Source organism: Marmota marmota, unplaced genomic scaffold (assembly GCF_001458135.2).
Source record: "Marmota marmota marmota unplaced genomic scaffold, marMar, whole genome shotgun sequence".
Lineage (NCBI taxonomy): Eukaryota > Metazoa > Chordata > Mammalia > Rodentia > Sciuridae > Marmota > Marmota marmota.
This window is the reverse complement of record NW_026000174.1, coordinates 10396448-10415808: the sequence shown is the minus strand read 5'-3', so window position 1 is coordinate 10415808 and position 19361 is coordinate 10396448. Positions and strand designations below refer to the sequence as shown.

Genomic DNA, 19361 nt, shown 5'->3' with positions numbered 1-19361 from the left:
ATTTATTTTATCCCTAGTTTTTTCAGTGTTTTTATCATGAATAGATACTGAATTTGTTCACAGGCTTTCTCTGCATCTATTGAGATCAATGTGATTTTTGTCCTTAATTTTATTTATGGCGCGAATTACATTTATTGATTTGTATTATGTTAAACAATCTCTGTATCCCTGAAATGAAAAAAGTTGGTCATGGCATATAATCTTATTAAGTTGTTGAATACAATTTGCTAATGTTTGCATCTAAATTCATCAGTGATATTAGTCTGTAGTTTTCATTCCTGGATGTGTCCTTATCTGGTTTTGTGTTAGGTGATACTGGCTTCATAGAATGAACTTGAAAGCGTTTCACCCCTTCATATTTCATGGAATGAATTGAGGAGTACTGGCATTATTTCTTCTTTAAAGGTCTGGGAGAATCAGCTGAGAATCTATCTGGTCCTGGGCTTTTCTTTGTTGAAAGACCTTTTTTATATTGCTTTTAATATCATTCTTGTTTTTGGTATGTTTAGGTTTTCTACATCCTTTTGGTTAAATTTTGGCAGATCACATTGGTCTAGAAATGTCTCCATTTCTTCCAGATTTTCCACTGTATTATAGTGTAAATTTTCAAAACAATCCTTCATGATCCTCTGGATTTCTGTGATGTCTGTGGTGATTTCTCCTTTTTCATCTCTAATTTTATTAATTGTGTTGTCTCTTTTTTCTTGATTAGTTTGGCTAAAGGTTTATCAATTTTATTTACATTTAAAAGAACCAATTCTTCATTTCACTGATCCTTTGTAGTTTTTTTTTTTTTTAATTCTCTGATTTCAGCTTGGATCTTAATTATTTCTTCTTTACTGGTTTTGGAATTGGTTTGTTCTTAATTTTTCTAGGGCCTTGAGATGCATCATTGGGTTGTTTATTGGATCTTTCTGATTTTTCTTATGTAGGACTTCATAACTATAAACTTTATTAGAACCACTTTCGGAGTGTCCCAGAGATTCTGTTATGTTACATCACTTTTTTTGTTTGATTCTAAGAATTTTTAAAAATTTCCTGATTTATTCTATCACCCACTTGTTATTCAAAAGTGTATTGTTCAGGGAAGGGGTCAATGCTGAAAAGTGATATTGGCCAAATTATATCATTATACTGAGTGCATGTATGAATACATAATAAATCCCATAATTATGTACAACTATAATGTACCAATAAAAAATGTGGAGACAAGTCAGGCATGGTGGTGCATGCCTGTAATCCCAGTGGCTTGGGAGACTGAGATAGGAGGATCGTGAATTCAAAGCCAGCCTCAGCGAGGTGATAAGCAGCTCATTGAGACCCTGTCTCTAAATAAAATACAAAATAGGGCTGGGGATGTGGCTCAAGTCGTTCAGTGCCCCTGCGTTCAATCCCCAGTAACAAACAAACAAACAAATAACAACAACAAAAAAGTGAAGACAAAGAAACAGCACCCCCCAAAGTATAGTGTATTATTCAAATTCCATGTTTACATAATTTCTGCATTTGCGGGGAGGGAATGTTGATTTCTAATTTCATTCCATTTTGATCTGATAAAAAAAAATCTGTATAGGGCTGGGGTTGTGGCTCTGTGGCAGAGCGCTCACCTAGCAAGTGCGAGGCCCTGGGTTCAATCCTCGGCACCATATAAAAACAAATAAATTAAATAAAGGTATTGTGTCCATCTACAACTAAAAAAAATTTTAAAAAAATCTGTATAATCCCTTGCATTTTAATTTGTTTAATTGCTTTGTGTCCTAAAATATGTTATATTTTGGAGATGATTCCATGAGAAACTGAGAAGAAAGTAAATTTGGCTGTTGTTGGATGAAATATTCTACAGGTATCTGTTAAGTCAAATTTATTTATTTATTTTTTTATTTTTATTTTTTTTTTTGATCTTAAGAGACTTTAGTGAGTTTATGTCTGGATGATCTCTCTGCTGGTGAAAGGTGTCTGTTGAAATCACCCAGTTTTACTGTACTAGGGTTTATCTAAGTCTTTAAGATCTGTTTTATGTAATTAGGTGCATTGATCTTTGGGGCATAAATATTTATTATATCTTCTCATTGAATTGTTCCCTTTACCAGTATGAAGTGATCTTTGTCTTCTAATTTTAGCTTGAAGTTCACTTTGTTGCATATGAGAGTAGCTACTCCTGTCTGTTTTTAGGTTCCAATTTGCATGGTGTATCAATTTCCATTCTTTCATAAGTCTGTGACTTTTCTTTGCCTGTAAGATGAGTCTCTTGAAAACAACATGTAGTTAAGTCTTGTTTTTTAAACCATGTCTTTTAATTGGAGAGTTAAGACCATTTTTATTTAGTGTTTATATCATATGTCTATTCCTCTCATTGCGATTTATTTCTAATGTTTAATTCTGGTTCCATTTCTCATTTGCTTAGCTACTCTTCAAATGAGATTTGTCTATTTGCAAGCTCTGGGGTTTGTTTTTTATTCCTTCTTTTTCTTTTTTTAGAGAGAGAGACAGAGAAAGAGAGAGAATTTTAATATTTATTTTTTAGTTTTCGGCGGACACAACATCTTTGTATGTGGTGCTGAGGATCAAACCCGGGTCGCACGCATGACAGGTGAGCGCACTACCACTTGAGCCACATCCCCAGCCCTTTTATTTCTTCTTTGTGTAATATTTCCTCAAGTATTTTCTGTAGTGCTGGCTTAGCAGTCATGAGTTCTTTTAGTTTCTGTGTATCTTGGAAAGTTTTTATTTCTGCTTTAATTCTGATGGATAGCTTTGCTGTTTATAACAATCTTGATCAGTTATATTCTTCCAGGGCTTGGAACACATCATTCCAAGCTCTTCTGGAATTCACAGGTTTTGCTGAGAAATCATAAGTGATTCTGATTGGCTTACCTCTAAATGTGACCTGACATTTTTTTTATTAAGGTTTTTAAAAATTCTATCATGATCTGTATGTTGGGTGTTTTGATTATAATGTACTATGGAGAAGTTCTTTTTGGATCTTGTCTTTGGGGTTTGAATGCATCCTGTATCTGAATGTCTACTTCATTCTCAAGGTTGGAAGTTTTTCTGATATTATTTTCTTGAAGAGTTTATCCATGCCCTTAAGCTGCATCTCACAATTTGCTTAGATTCCAAGGATTCTTAAATTTGGTCTCTTAATGTTGTCCCAGAGTTCTTGAATATTCTGATCATAGTTAATAATTTTTTAAAATCTTTTCTGGTTTAGTGAGTTTTTATTTTTATTTGTTTTTAGATATACATAACAGTAGAAAGTATTTTGATATATTATACAAACATGGAGTATGAATGTTTACTTTGTCTTCTAGTGACTGGCCATTTTGTCTTCTAGTTCTGAGATTCTATCTTCAGCATGGTCTACTCTATTGCAAAGACTTTAAACTGAACTTTTTATTTGATTTATTGTACCCTCATTTCCAAGATTTGTTTGGTTCTTTTTCAATAGTTCTATCTCCTTATTTAATTTCTCATTCATATCTGGTACTGACTTCTTTAATTCATTTAGATGTTTCTCTGTGTTCTTTTAGAATTCATTGATCATTTTTATTATTGTTCATCATTTGTTATTTCATCCATTTCCAAATCTTTGTAGTTAGTAGCTGGTGAATTATGAACCTTAGGAAGTGTCATGTTACCTTATTTTTTCATATTCCTTGTATTCCTGTGTTGGGTTTTATGCATCTGTTGGGAAGGATTTCTCTTCCACTCTTGGATATGGGCCTTTTGAGAGCACTTCTCTTGGTAATGTGTTCTGGGATATCAGATTGTTGTAAATTTTTCAATATATTTCCAAGTGGGATTTGAATATAGTTTCCCTGGTAGCTCTTTGGTGATAAGTAGCATATTTGGATACAATGTGTATTGTGTCAGAGACTGAGGATCCCACTTTCCCTTTTGGTATCACAAGAATGGGGTCCTTCTTGTAGACCCAGCAATTGTACTGTACACAGCAGGGTATGTGGGGTACATCCTCTGTGACTGTGCTTCCATGCTTAACAAATCTGTATGTTCTAATGGAATATGAGAGTGATTTAGATTGAAACCCCTTGTAGATGTGGTGCCCACAGTTTTTGTGTTAATTTTGTTTTTGCTGTAGGAACAAATATCCATGAATGGAACCTAGAGGCCTCCCCATTCCTACTTAGGCCTGGTTGGTTTGGGGTTTTGTCTTTTCTATTCTTAGTATTAAAGTATCATTGAAGTTTAAGCATGTTTAAATTTTGATGAACAAGATAGGCTGTCTCTTGGCTGGATTTTGGATTTAGCACAGCAGTCTCTACCCTATGTTCTCACAGTGTCCCCATAGATTCTCAGAACCTCATGTAAAGTGGGGGGCAAATAATAGCACTGAACAATATATGGTATTAAAATAAATACCACGTTTCTAATGACATCTATAATGCTAATTACCACAGAACAGGAATGGTAGGGTCAGCAATTGCTAACAGCAAAAACAAATAGCCATGAACTAGGTATGACATTAAAGTAAATAGCAGGTGTCAACTTGCCAACCACAGTACTAATAACTGCAACAACATGAACGATGAGTATAGGAATTATATAAACCAAATAGTTCTAGAAGATGGTAAAAATATTGTTCATTAAGGGAAAAGACAATGTAGTAGGAAAGTAAGAGAAAATTTGAAATGTTCAAAATGTGAGCAGAAGAGATGTAGCCAGTGATTCCTACAAAGGAGGAGGAGAAAAAAAAAAAAGTAAGTAAAGACAGAATAAGAGAATTTGGCTATGACAGGGAGAAGAAAGGAGTGAAAGAAAATCAAAACAAAAACTCTAACCCTCAAAAGACAAACTAGAAAAATAAACTTTAAAAAATGAGAAAAAAAGAAAAGTGTGTGTGTGTGTATCAACCCAGTGATCAACACAGCAAGAATACCACGGGGGAAAAGAAGGAAATAATATTAGTGAAAAATGAAAAAATTGATCCCACTGAGGTGGTCAAAAAAGGCTGGATGTCCAGTGCCTATTCCAGGTTAGCCTTTCTTCCATTTTGTCTTGAGCAAGGGCTGAGGGCTATTTTTATGTTTATTTTTATATTGCTCACCAAGCTACAGCTGAAGTTGACTGGAACTGAAGGTGATTGAAATAATTCTCAGCTTTCCTTCTAACCAGTAGAAGGTAGGATGGAATGGCAAGTACAGTCAATTGGAATCCTGTCAATGCACTTCCAGGGTGGGACTGTTGCAGAGTTTTTAATGGGAAGGTCTGGTGGCTGGGGGTTAGCTTTAATCAGGTCTTTGGGTCTATGTTGGGTGGCATCTGCTCGGAAGAGATCAGATCCAGCATACTCCTAGAGCTGGGCAGATGCTGATCTCTGCATCTCAGGGGCCTCCCATGGATTCTATTTGTAGGGTCAGGGAGCCAACCCTCCACAGGTTTCTCACTCTACACCCAAGAATGTGGCCTTTCCAGATTCAGACCCTGAGTATAATGACACCTGCCTTTTTAGTTTTCCAATCCTCTTCATCAGGTCATGTGAGCTACCAGAGTCAAAGGGATGCAAGTCTCCCTGAGTACAATCTCCTCTCTGCCTCTTTTAATCATATTCTGCTAGGTAAATTCAAGGGCACACAGTATGGCAATTTTGCTGCTCCTGAAGCCAAGCTGCAGTGTGGCCTTCTCAATATGGCTCTCTACTTAACAGTGCTTTTTTTGGTGGTGGCGGGGAGGGGTACTGGGGATTCAACTCAGGGGCACTCAACCACTGAGTCACATCCCCAGCCTTAGTTTGTATTTTTGTTTAATTTAGAGAAAGGGTTTTGCTGACTTGTTTAGTGCCTCACTATTCCTGAGGCTAGATTTGAACTCCCAATCCTTCTGTCTCAGCCGCCCAAGCGTCTGTAATTACAGGTATGTGTCTCTGTGCCTGGCTTGCCAGTGCTTTTCAAACACCAGTTTACTGTGTAGCCTCTGGTTCAGCTAAGTTCAGAGACCTTTTCTGTTCAACAGGTTTGTCCCATATGTTTCTGTTAACCCTACCTTTGCAGTGAACTGGTGCTACTGCTACCACTAGCTTGGCTACCATGTATTCTTTCTTGTCTTTTGTTCAATGAACTTGAATTTCTGGATCTCTAAGAGTCTGACTGTCTGATACTGAATTTAAGTGAATTTTCTCTTTCACCACTTACTGCTGAAATTCAAGCAGTAGGAATTTGGAGCAACCAGAAATGCAGCCTTCCTCTAATACACCATCTTCAATCTCCCACAGTACTGTCATGATTACCAATATTTGATAGGAAGTCTTGAAATCAGATAGTATAAATCCTTTAACTTTACCGTTGTTCTTTAAAAAATTTCTTTGGCTATTCTAATTTTATTGTTCTTTTAAAATTACTTTGGGCATTGTAGGTTCTTTGCATTTTCACATCGATTTTAGAATTATTTTATCAATACCCATGAAAACCTTGCTGGGATTTTTATTTGGATTGTGTTGAAACTATAGATCAATTTGGGAAGAACTGCCATTTTATTAAAGTTAGTTCTATTTCATAACTATATTGTATCTTTGTTATATATTTCTCTATTTTTAATTTCTTTCACCAATGTTTGATAGTTTTCAATGAAGAGGTCTTACATGTCTGCTAATCAGTTTTTTCCTAAGTATTCCATATTTTCTGGTACATTGTGAAAATTTAAATTTGCTGATATGATCCTGCACACCTCTAATCCCAGCGACTCAGGAATGTTACGGTGGGAGCAAGGCCACTTAGGATCAATTTAAACAAAACCCTGTCTTGAAATAAAAAATAAAATGGCTGGGAATGTAGTACAGTGGTAGAGTGCCCCTGGATTCAATCCCTAGTAGCAGAAAAAATATATATATACAGAAGCACAGTCGAATAGAGATGAGTACAGGAGCAGAACTGTGAAGACCTGGTTTCTTGTCCTGCCCCTTGTTAGCTGTTAGCCTGTTTCCTTGTGATAAAATGGAGCTAAATTATCTGCACTGGCCATCTCTCAGTGTGCTTATTCAAGTGACATCATGAAAACATTCTCACAGATATTGTGAATAAATATATTTATAGCCATTTCTCTATTTGCCTTAATTCTTATGAAATAAATCAGATATTTCTAAATTAATTAACTCAGGAACATGATCTGTAATCTGCTGGCTATGGTAGCAATTCAGAACCAGCTCTGACAAAGCCTATGAGCTCTGTGCTCATTTTGCCTAACAATGGGAAGAAAAGGTCATAAAAATAGGTACAGGTTCTGTACCTATGACACAGCTGATGATGTTAGAAAGCCAGACAGACCATTATTCTAGAGCAGTGAGTCCTTGCTCGAAAAATTTCTGTGATGAAAAAATGTTTTATGTCAGTGTTTTCCAGTATGGTAGTCCCCATTCCCACAGGACTATTGAACTGTGACTGGTATGAGGGAGGAAATGAATTCTAAGTTTTACCCAATTTTATTTAAATAGCCACATGTGCAGAGTAGCTACCTTATGGAACAATGCAGCTCCAGAGCAAAAGTGAGATATGGATTTGTTCAACAATGTTGAAGTTCTCTAACTTTTCTCTCTTAGCCAACAAGTAAATCATCTACAGTTTGCAATTCTGAAACTGTAGTCAAATGCCTTTTACCCCCAAATCAAACAAAAATTTTATAGTATAATTTTTGATAATGAGAACCCAATTGTTACTTTGTAGCAATACAGATGAAACCAACAAATGTGAAGGCTACATAAACAAAAAATTCCTTTGTTTTATACATGTTTACCTGAAAAGATATGTTACCTTCCTTTCTTTTTTTTTTTTTTAAAGAGAGACACAGAGAGACAGAGAGAGAGAGAGAGAGAACTTTATATTTATTTTTTAGTTTTCAGCGGACACCACATCTTTGTTTGTATGTGGTGCTGAGGATCGAACCCGGGCCGCACGCATGCCAGGCGAGCGCGCTACCGCTTGAGCCACATCCTCAGCCCTTACCTTCTTTTCTTTAAAATTAAAAAGCAGTGAAAAATAGGAGTTGCCTGAGAGTGGTCGTGGCCACCTCCTACCTTGCATTTTCCGTTCTCCGACTTATGCACTGGTGCAAGTAGAGATACTCCTGAGGTGCACTGGTGGACAAGGTGGGCTGCACATGGTTTGACACAGAAGGTTCGAATGTGAACAAAGTTGGCTGGCTGGAGTGTGATGGGGCTGAGGATTTTCGTTCTCGCAGCAGGTGATGACTGGAGCTGCTGAGCTCAGCTGGAGAAGAGCGGGGCCCCTGACTGGCTGAGGAAATGTTTCTCAGGGAGTCTGTGAAAAGGAGAAAGAATTCTGTGAGTGAAGAAGGCAGAAAAGATATCCTTATCCTAAAGATGGCTGTCAGAGGAAGGAAAAATATGAAGATCGGAAGGACTAATCTAGCTGTAGCATTCGTTCCCTCATATACCTGCTCCCTCTCACCTCCCAGAGAGGAGGGCTGGGGCTTCTGGGACATCTTTTTTTTGGGGGGGGTACCATGGATTGAGCTCAGGGGTACTCAACCACTGAGCCACATCCCCAGCTCTATTTTGTATTTGAGGGGAAACAGGGTCTCACTGAGTTGCTTAGCACCTAGCTTTTTGTTGAGGCTGTCTGAATTTCTGCCTCAGCCTCCCCAGCTGCAGGGATTATAGGTATGTACGACCACACCCAGCCTGGGCCATCTTGGTGGAGGTGCTCTGTAACTTTGTACTGCTCCTGAAGGACACTGCCTATCACAACCTGGGGCTGATCTGCTCTAGCTCAAGAAGTATGGCTACCTATGGTCCAGAAGTCAGGTAAGGTTAGCCTCTTGAGCATAGTAACACAGTCCTCCTCCTCAGTGGTTGCTCCAGCTGTGGTCACCGCCCTTAAAAGCTATGCTGGCTTTGTTAAATGAGGCACTGCTTGCCGAAGACTCATTAACTGAGACCCAGGACTGTGTCTTACTATATTAATAATAAAAGCACAAATGTACTTGCAACTGTTCCTTTAGATTGAACCCCAGTTCCTGCTGCCTGCTCATGCAAGTCCTCTGAGGGCTGTTAAGTTTCCCACTCCCCACCGCTCTCCGTCCATTGGTCTTTCTTCCTCTCTTATCTCAAACTCTCCTTTTTTGTGTTAGAAAGGAAGTGAGGTATTAAGGACAGATAATAGTCTAGAGTTCTACACTTCAAGCCAAAGGTATTATTCATGTGGCTGGCTAAGCTTAGTCTAAATTCCTTAGCATAACATACAAGGCCTTTCAGAGACTGACCTATTTCCTGCTTTTCTCCACCCATAAACAAGTCATATGGAAGCATCATCAGTCCCTGAACACACCAGCTTCTTGTAATTCTTTGTTTTGGCTTATGCTGTTTCTTCCACCTGGATTTCACTTTGACTTTCCTAGAAAATGCATATGCAGATGTTAAGACCCTGCACAGACATCACAACCTCTCTGAAACTTTCCTGGACTGGTTTTTCTTCTGGATGCCAACAGTACTTTGTTTATGCTTTCACTATATCCATGGTCACTCTGTTTCCTTGTCTAGCCCATGGGTTTTTATGAGCTATGATCATGATGTTATCTCCATAGCTTCAGCATTTGCCTAATAGAGGTCCTACCTAGAAGGTTTTTAGTCCATGACTGCAGAATAAGCAAAAACAATCATTAAGCATTCAAAATTTTCAATAGTGAAACTTTCATTCTAATGGAATATAGGTTTAAAGATAGAAGTTCAGGTGATGTGCTAGCTGGTGGTGGTGATGATGGTGACCTTCTAGTGTTATTCAAATCATACCAGAGGTGAAACAGATCTCTATCTGCTCCTGGTTACCTGATCTATTTCTGGCTGTGCACTTCTCATGGCCCTAGGCAGGACAATCAGCTTATAAATGCCCCACCATTCTCATTTCTCTCCAGTCATTTCTGATGCTGGGAAGGACGTCTTTGCTAGTCTACAGAGAAAAAGCCAGTGGGCCTCTGGGGAAACTGTTCCACTGACAGCTGTACTGACCTCCAAATGAATTCCCATTATAGGTCGCATAGTGACCCAGACGTTTGTTAACAAAATCAATAGCTTTATTACTCCATTAGGTTTGCAAGATGAACTCTCTAATAGGAGGGAGAGGGTTTATGCTAGGGGACATGGTAGCCATGGTGCTAGGGGAGGAACACAAGCTGCTGCCTGAAAAGACCCAGGGGAGGAATGAAAAGAAAGCCTCAGGTGAGGTCCTACATGCTCTGTGGTCTTTCTGCCGACCCCCACACCTCAGGATTCAGCTCTAGCCCCTCTTATAGCCTCATTCTAACCCTGGAGCCTCTGCAGGGACATCCCCATCTATTCCCAAGCTCAGTCACTACTAATGTGATGACAACTCTCAAACTTTACCTCTAGTTCGATTCTTCCGGGGCTCCCTGTTGTAATATCCCTCCACCTGCTGGGCGTTTCCATTCAGATGTCCCATAGGCAGGCAGGCTCAGCAGTCTAAATGAACTCAACGAGTCTGTGTCCCTTCTCAGTGAAACACATCATCATGTCAGTTCTTCAAGCCCGGAGCCCAGGTGACTTCTAGGCCTTTGCCTTCTTCAACAACCACATCATGGCCATGCCACTGCCCTACTGAAACATCTTCATTGGCTTCCTGTTATCCTTAAGGTGATGTACAAAGTTCTTTCTCTCTAAAACCATTATCCTGTGTATTTCTTCAACTTTGTTGCTTACCAGTGCTTCCTTATCCTTCAGAGAAATTCTAGGAACATAGGAACCTCTCTCTCACCACTCTGTACATTAGGCTGTGAATTCAGTGAAGGCAGATTTTTTCTTTTGTGATGATTTTCTCCCCAATATCAAGCCCAATGTGTGACACAACTCATTGAAATGTGTTGATCAACAAACTCTAATGCATAACTAGTCTCTCAGAAATATTCACTGACTTCAGAATAAAGGACAGTGTGTCACAATCTGCTTATTCTGTACCTGAATGTCCATAACAGCTTTATCATGATAGCCAAAAAGTCTATTAACTGATGAAAGCTAAACAAAATGCAATTCATCCATACAGTGTACTATTATGTAGCCCTATAAACAAATGAAACAAATAAAATGATCTTCAAAATAGTGTGCTAAGCGAAAGAAGCTAGTCACAGAAGACCACTGATTGCATGATTTAATGTATGTGAAATGTTTGGAACAGGTAAATCCAGACAGACAGAAAGTAAATTAGTTATTGCCTGGAAATGAGCATGGGGTAGTGGAAATAGAGAGTAACTGCTAATGATTATGAGACTCCTTTCTAGGGTGATGAAAAACTTGTAAAAGTAGATTTTGGTGATGGTTGCAAAACCCCGTGAATATACTAAAATCACTGAACTGAACACTTTATTTTTTTGGTACCAGGAACTTAACCATTGAGACACATCTCTAGCCCTTTTAATTTTTTTTTTTTAATTTTAAGACAGGGTGTCTCACTAAGTTGCTTAGGATCTTGCTAAGTTGCTGAGGCTGGCCTTAAACTTGAAATCCTCTGGCCTCAGCCTCCCAAGTCACTGGGATTACAGGTATGTGCCATAGTGCCTAGCTAAACTATATACTTTAAATGGGTGAGTTTTATATTATGTGAACAATATATCAGAGGTATGAACACACAGTTTGATGATTCTTCCTGATAAAGTTAAATTATCACATGACCTAGCAGTTCCATTCATAGGTATATACCCTTGAGAAATGTAAAAGTATGTCCACATACACACACAAAAATGCACACAGGGGCTGGGGCTGGGGCTGGGGCTCAGTGGTAGAGCACTTGCCTAGCATGTGTGAAACATTGGGTTTGATCCTCAGTACCACATAAAAATAAATAAAATAAAGGTCCTTTGACAGATAAAAAATATTTTTAAAAAATTGCACACAAATGTTCACAGGATTATCCATAATAGCCAAAAAGTAGAAACAATCCAAATACCTATCAACTAATCAATCAATAAAATGTGGGGTATCCTTGTATGATGGACTGTGGAATATATAGAGAGCAGTAGAAAGAATAAAACACTGATATAAGTTACAACACGTATTAATCTTGAAAACATTATGCTAAGGGGAAAGAAGCCAGATTCTATCAAGAAAATGTTTATAATTGTGAAATAGAGAGACAAAAAGTAGATTAGTGGTTTCTTAGGGCTGGGGTAAGGATGAGAGAGTAGGAAATAACTGCCAATCAGCATAGGGTTTCTTGTTGGGGTAACAAACATGTTCTATCTGCAGCAAAAAATGGATAAGAAAAACGTGGTAGGTATACACAATCAAGTTCTACTCATCAATAAAGAAAAATGAAATAATGTCCTCTGCAGATAAATAGATGTAACTAGAGAACATCATGCTAAGTGAAATATGCCAGACTCAGAAATTCAAGGGTCAAATGTTTTCCTCATATGCAGAAGCTAGAGGGAGAATAAAAGGAATTAAAAAAAAAAAAGTCAGAGGGATCTCTTGAAAATAGAAGGGAGATCACTAGAGGAAAGGTAGAGGATCCAAGGGGAGAAAGGCATGGAAAGGGGAAGAGCTGGGGAATAAAATAGACTAAATTATGCTACATGCATGCGTAAATATGCCACAATAAATCCCACTTTTGTGGGATAATTATAATGCACTAATGAAAAATAAATACATGTAAACAAAGAAAAGGAAGACTAGAAGAGTTGAGGAAAGGAACAGGGAAGGAGACTGAGAGAGAAAGGGGAACTACTGGGGAATAAATAGGAATAAATTATATGCATATATGAATGTCACAATGAACCCAACTATTATGTCAAATTATAATGCACTAATAAAACATTAAAAAGTCGTAAAACTTTGCTGGATACAGTGGTGCATGCCTGTAATCCCAGACGACTTGGGAGGCTGAGGCAGGACTGCAAGTTTGAGGATCGCTTCAACAACTTAGTGAGACTTTGTATCAAAATTTTAAAAAGGGAAAGGGATGTAGCTCAGTGGTTAAACACTCCTGGGTTTCTGGTACCAAAAAAAAAAAAAAAAGTTCTAAAACTAGATTGTGTGATGGTTGCATAATCCTATGACCAAAAATCATTGACATGTACACATACATATAAGCCCTTTACAAACTATTAAACATATGCAAGACATTAATAAAATATACCTGGGATTTACTTTTTCTTTTTTTTTCCCCTTTTGGGATGAAAAGTGAACACTCAGGATATACAAAATCCTTGCTAAAGCATTATACACTGGAGTAAGAGTTTCCTTTCCTAGACCTCCTCCACCCTCCTCCACCTTCACTGTTCAGGCCTTCACCCCACAATCCCGACAGGGCAGTGTGAATTTTAGTAAAACAAAAGGGCAAGAACACATGTTTTAGAGTCAAAAGACCCAAGGGGCTGAAATTCCATCTCTCAGTGAGTGAACCTCATGCTCCATAGGAGTCATGATACCAGGAACCCAGGCTCAGTTGTGCCACTAACTAAGTGTGAGATCAGGCAAAGGTCTCTCAGCTTCAGTTCCTACCTATGCAGCTGGGAGGGTAAGCCCTAGCCTGCTTATCTGACTCATCCAACTGTTTGCAGAATTGAATAAGGTAAGGGTGAGACCAAACCTGTGCACATGTGAAAAATGTTAATAGGATTTGTTGTTGTTGCCAGGGTACCATTTAAGGGAAGAAAATAAAAATGATACTGATAAAACATTAAATTAGTGTGCCTGAGCTGTTTCTGGTATTCTCTTGTTATCAAGGCTGTTATAATGATGTGGCTTGGGTCATTAGGAAGGTCAAGTACACACCAAGAAGAAAATGGAGGTTTCCAGACTCCTGGCCTGGGTTTCTATCCCTAAGTCTAGACTAAAGATAATGACTGAGTGCCTCAGTCCATTTGTTTTCTTTTATGCAGGGTTTTATTTTTTCCCTTTTCTTCCTGGCTTCTTTTTAGGGCCCTACGAAATCACTCCCCTTCCTTTCCACAACCACCCCTGGGAAGCCTGCCCAGCATACAAACACTCCCCCCCACCTTCTTGCAAAACTCTAGAACAGGAAAGCTCTGAAGGATTTCTCAGAGGAGCCCAGCCCAGACCAGACCAGCCATCAACTGGCTAATGATAACAGGAGCAGGAAAGGGGAGGTTGGCGGGAGTTTCTGGAAAAGATGACTGGCCAAATAATGACTAGTTCTCTTATCTCAATGCCCTTTTTATCTTTATCCCTTCCCCAAAATACTCCCCACCCTCAAAAGCCTCAGAGGGTCTCAAGACCCATAAAGAGGTAGGCCAAAGAACATGATGGAGCCCAGCTGCCCTCAGAGCCTGTGTTAACTCCTAGCTCTGTGGCGTGGGACATGTTAATAAACCTCTTTGATTCTCACTTGTTCAGCAGGGATGATACATACTTTGTAGGGCTGCTATGAGGATTAGAGATCATTTTATGTAAAGCACTTACGATACTAAGCTGCTTCTATATCTGGAGTACCTACCCATGGAGTTGGCTGAGAACATAGGGCTGAAGAGGTATGAGTTTCATTCCAAGCCACAGTGGGCACTTGGAAAGCAATTGTCACTGTTTTAGTTACAACTATATCCTGTATAGATGTTATATGGGAGATTAGTAAGAACCACAAGGCCAATATTGATTATAATAATCACAATTATCACTTACTAAGCACCTACTATGTGTTCCTAATTGCCCTGTGAGGTAGATATTATCTCTTTCTCTACACACATACACACAGAGAGGATAAAGAAACGGGCTCAGAGATTCTGGGAATTACACAGCTAGAAAGTAGCAAAGCCTAGATCTGAAAAAGCTCTGTCTTCAAATCCTACACAGGGGAAGGAGTTCCTTGAAAATTCCAATGAGCTGAATGGTTTTAGCCTTTCGAGAAGCAGAGTCAGGTAACAGAATGAGGGTCTAGGATTAGGCCTATTATCTAGTGGCTGAGTGAATTTGGGCATGCCCATTTTTCTTCCTGGGTCTTATTTTCTCTACTTATAAAAGGAGAACTTGGATTAGATCAAGCATACATATCAAAGTTATCTTTGAGAAACTTGAATACAGAAAGCAGATCCCACTAAAGAGCTAACAGATCATATTGACACACGATTTAGATTAAGATTCACAAGATTAAGATTAAGGTTTGATTTTTAATAATCTGTGGTTCTTGATTCCAGGGCAGAGATGGAAGGATTAGAATCTACTTAAAAGTTCAAGGGCAAAGCAGCCTCTGAAGGTTAAGAGAAAAAAACAAAACAAAACAAAAACCAGCAACAAAAAACAAATGCTTCCAAAGACTCTTCTTTATATCATCAAAATTATAAATTTAAAACCATATTCTCAATGGTCCTTCCTATCTGTGGCCAAGTAGAATCCTGGGGTGCACTTCCCCAGTCCTGGTATGGAAACTTTACTCTTTGTAAACCTCATTCTCCATATTGTCAAATGAGAAAGGGGATTTTTTGAGTATTTGCTGAGATGAAATTCAGATAAATAATAATTATCAAATACTTAAGTAATGACTGCTGGCTGGATCCCTGTCTCTTCCTTTATCCTTAGAAGTGGATGATGGTAAAATTCTAAGGATTCTAATGAGGAGAATGTGATTGATGAAAGTATTTTGAAAATAGAATGGTATAGGATCATAAGGAGTGGTACTTCCTACAGAAGGCCAGTTGAAAAGCAAGGATCGGATGGGTAGAGAAGTCTAAAGCCAAAAGGACGCTGACAGGAGCTGAGGGCAAGTTAGGGTCATAGTTCCTGGTCACTTGAACTCATAATCACAAGTCTATTGGGGATTGAACTCAGAGGTGCTTTATCACTGAGCTATGTCCCCAACCCTTTTTATTTTTCATTTTGAGACAGAGTCTTGCTAAGCTGCTGAGGCTGGCCTTGAACTTGCTGTCTTTCTGCCTTAGTCTTCCAAGTAGCTGGGATTACAGGTATGTGCCACTGTGCCTGGCTCAAGTTTAAAATTATTTAAGAAGGAATAAATCTAAAAAAGGTCTTCCTTCAAAATTGAAGGAAGAACTCATAAATTTAGGGCAAACAAAAAAATAGCTTCACTGTACATGGTGACTCACACAAAGTGGCAATTGGAAGGGTCTCTGGAGGTCAATTCATCACTGGCCCCCAAATCTTATTTCAGTTGGAGAAACTGTGGCCCACAAAGTGAGACTACTGTCCAAAGCCATGTACTAGACCAAAAGTGAACCCTAGAATCAGAATTCAGAGCTCCTGCTCCAGGGCTTCTTTCCCTAAACCAAAAGGAAGTTGTGTCATTGTGAATGAGGATTTGTTTACATGTGTGTGTGTGTGAATCAAGTCATAAGTCTAATCACTAGGACTCTGGCTGACTGGCTGGTTATCTTTCTGTGAGATTATAGTGCAAATCACATTTTCATGGCAAGTGAACATCTGCTAGATCAAACTATTAAAGACTAGTATAAATAATTATCCAAGTTCAAAAATATAAGTTTCCTACTGTTTATCAAAACTATAAAGCAAAGGAAGAAGAAAAAGGCTGCAGTGACAGGAAGTAACATGAGAGCCCATGGGACTTTCTGCAACTATGATTCCCCTGCCCCTTCAAGGAAGAACCTGAGAAAGAACATCTCAGAGCTTGGGAGAGCCAAGTCAGAACATCCTGACCTTGGTGCATATGATCTCACAGTATACTTAGCAGATATTGATTCTGGGAAGGGCACAGAAGACAGGGAATGAATGGCTGTAGCTTAGTGGCATGGCACAGTTCCTGGTCATAGATCCTTACAGATATTTGCACTGGCGTATCTTATTTTATTTTTTTGGTATCAGGAATTGAACCCAGGGGTACTTAACCACTGAGTCACATCCCCAGCCCTTTATATGTTTTATTTTGAGATAGGGTCTCAATAAGTGGCTTAGAGCCTCACTAAGTAGCTGAAGATGGCTTCGAACTTGCAATCCTCCTGCCTCAGCCTCTTGGGTCATCGGGATTATAGGCATGCACCCCACTCCTGGCAGAAGCATCTCATTTAGGCCTCTAGTTGGAATTACTTAGGCCTTCTGTGACATCTTTATGGTGTTTGATTTTGCCATTTATTGTAGTGAGAATTCACAAATATGTCACATAAAATGAGGCAGGGAGTGTTTAGAAGTTGGGATTTAGACAATCCCCGTTTCTCTGACAGTGTCTACCACAATGTTCTATGCCTAGTAAACACCTGGATTTGAACAAGAAGGTGTTCAATAAATATACTGTGGCACTGAGGTTTCCTGGGTCCTCTGTTTCTTTTCTTGGACAGCAAGTCTATATTTAGCTATATATTGTCTTGTTCATTTGAGATCAGGTTACAATTTCTGTTGTCTCCTTACCTGACCACACCCACCATATACCTTAATTGTGGCAGGTATCTCTCCTGCTCCCTGTGGGGGTTTGAGTTGGTTAGGTGGTCCCCCTCAAAGGTTTATTCTTGTCTTTTCCTTAGGGTCATAAGCATTTACTGCAGGCACCATCGTAGGAACTGCAGGCCAGCCCAAAAGCGTGGATCTTGTTTTTGTTCTATGAGCTGAACCTTGCAGTTGAAATTTATGGGCTGGGGTTGTGGCTTAGCGGTAGAGCACCTGCCTCGCACGTGCGAGACCCTGGGTTCGATCCTCAGCACCACATAAAAATATATGAATAAAAAAAATAAGGTATTGTGTCCAACTACAACTAAAAAATAAATATTAAAGAAAAGAACAAATTTATATTCAGGGCAGCACTTTCACCTTTCTCCAAGGTGGAACCCATTGGTATTCCCATTGGAATTTATATACATCCATTAAGTACCCTAAGTTCATATTTTAACAATACACTTGATTCTTATAATCTTTTCACAAAAAATTAAAATATATCACCATGCTTTTAACCTAACTCTATAAGAGGAAAGCTTTCTCCTTCTTTTATAATGACTTTCACTAACTAACAGACAATTGGCCATTGCTGCAAAACACAAACCTCAGACATAATCATGGCAGCTTATCAATAATCATTAGCAGAGAGGTCTGGATGTAGCTCAGTGGTAAAGCATGTACAAAGCCCTAGGTTTGACCCCCAGTATTGAAAAAGAAAAGAAAAAAAATCAGTGGAATATTCACAAGAATAATATCTTAAACTGATTAGTGTAGATGGTGAGGCTGGGATTCTAAGCATTGTAGGTTTGCCTAGGAAATTATGAGATCTGTAGAACTTGCCTGAAGTGCAACTTAGGCTTCAGGAGAGGCAATGTGATGCTGGGAAAGAAAGATGGGCTTTGGAACCCTAATCTCAGTGTGATGAGAGGTGGCTATGAACACCAGGGATGGTATTTTAATCCAAGAACCCTAATTTGTAACATTTAAAAAATTGCTACCTGTGGAGTTGTTTTAGGGAATAAGAAATGCCTTAGCACTCCATGGTGAGAGGAGCCTGGTATGGGAAATCTTGAACGCTGTTTCCAAACCTTCAGGCTTTGACCAGAGCCAAGATCTGTCCCAGAGGGTGCAAATAGAGTCCACTGACCTATGTGGTGGAGGACTGTAGGCACAGAGAGCCTGGGAGGACCCAGCTTGCAGATGGAAGTTTTTTCTCCACAACTGCAACCAGTGCTGTTGCCACAAAAATCTCCTGGCTTCACATCAATAGCTTCTCTATTCATCTTCCAGTTTTGCCTCTTGATGTCTCAGCATCTCCACAAAGATCTAGTATTTTTATTTTATTTTTAATTTTTTTTGTAGTTGTAGATGGACAGCATGCCTTTATTTTATTTGTTTATTTTTATATGGTGCTGAGGATGGAACCCAGTGCCTCCCATGTGCAAGGCAAGCACTCTGCCACTGAGCTACAGCCCCAGCCCAAGATCTAGTATTTTTAAAGAATTGGTTCCTAAGTATTTTATTTATTAATGCTATTGTGAAAGGAATTTATAAAAAATTTTATTTTCCAATTGTAGGCTGTTCTCAACTCTGCCTTTTCCAATAACCCTAAAAAAGTTGGCAGGGGAGTAATCTTTACAAACCCACTTAACAGATGAAGAGACTAAGCCTCAGAGAAATGATGTTACTCAATGTTATTGAGCTATTAGGAAGCACCTGAGCCAGGACCCACAGCAAGGTCTATTTTACACCAAGGTAAGGGCTCATTCCATTATGTGGCTCCATGTGAAGGTTAGAGGTTAGGTGAGAAGAATATGCTCTACAATCACAGAAGACTACATAAATATCCACAAAACTATTCACATATGACTAATAAAGAAACCACAGCCCAAGAGATCTTTCCTGACCATCTGACCTAAATAGCTTTCTAGTCATTCCTTATCACATTACTAGGCCTTATGTTTTATCAAAGCATTTACTGCTATCACGTAAACATTCTGGTTTTGATCTGTCTCTTTCCACTTGATTATAAGCT

The 19361-nt window shown here is 38.9% G+C and overlaps 1 protein-coding gene across 5 annotated transcripts in view; it reads right to left on the bottom strand.

The window, feature by feature from the left end:
* Positions 1 to 19361, bottom strand: part of Gab2 (GRB2 associated binding protein 2) — a 109731-nt gene that overhangs the window by 23265 nt on the left and 67105 nt on the right. For 3 of the 5 annotated variants that reach the window (XM_048787996.1, XM_048787997.1, XM_015477364.2), the window contains exon 3: positions 8024 to 8267. In XM_048787996.1, coding sequence (XP_048643953.1) covers positions 8024 to 8267 — 244 coding nt within the window. Of the gene's footprint in view, positions 1 to 8023; positions 8268 to 9231; positions 9647 to 10348; positions 11366 to 19361 lie in introns of those variants that run through there. The other 2 variants (XM_048787998.1, XM_048787999.1) reach the window with 2 other exon arrangements.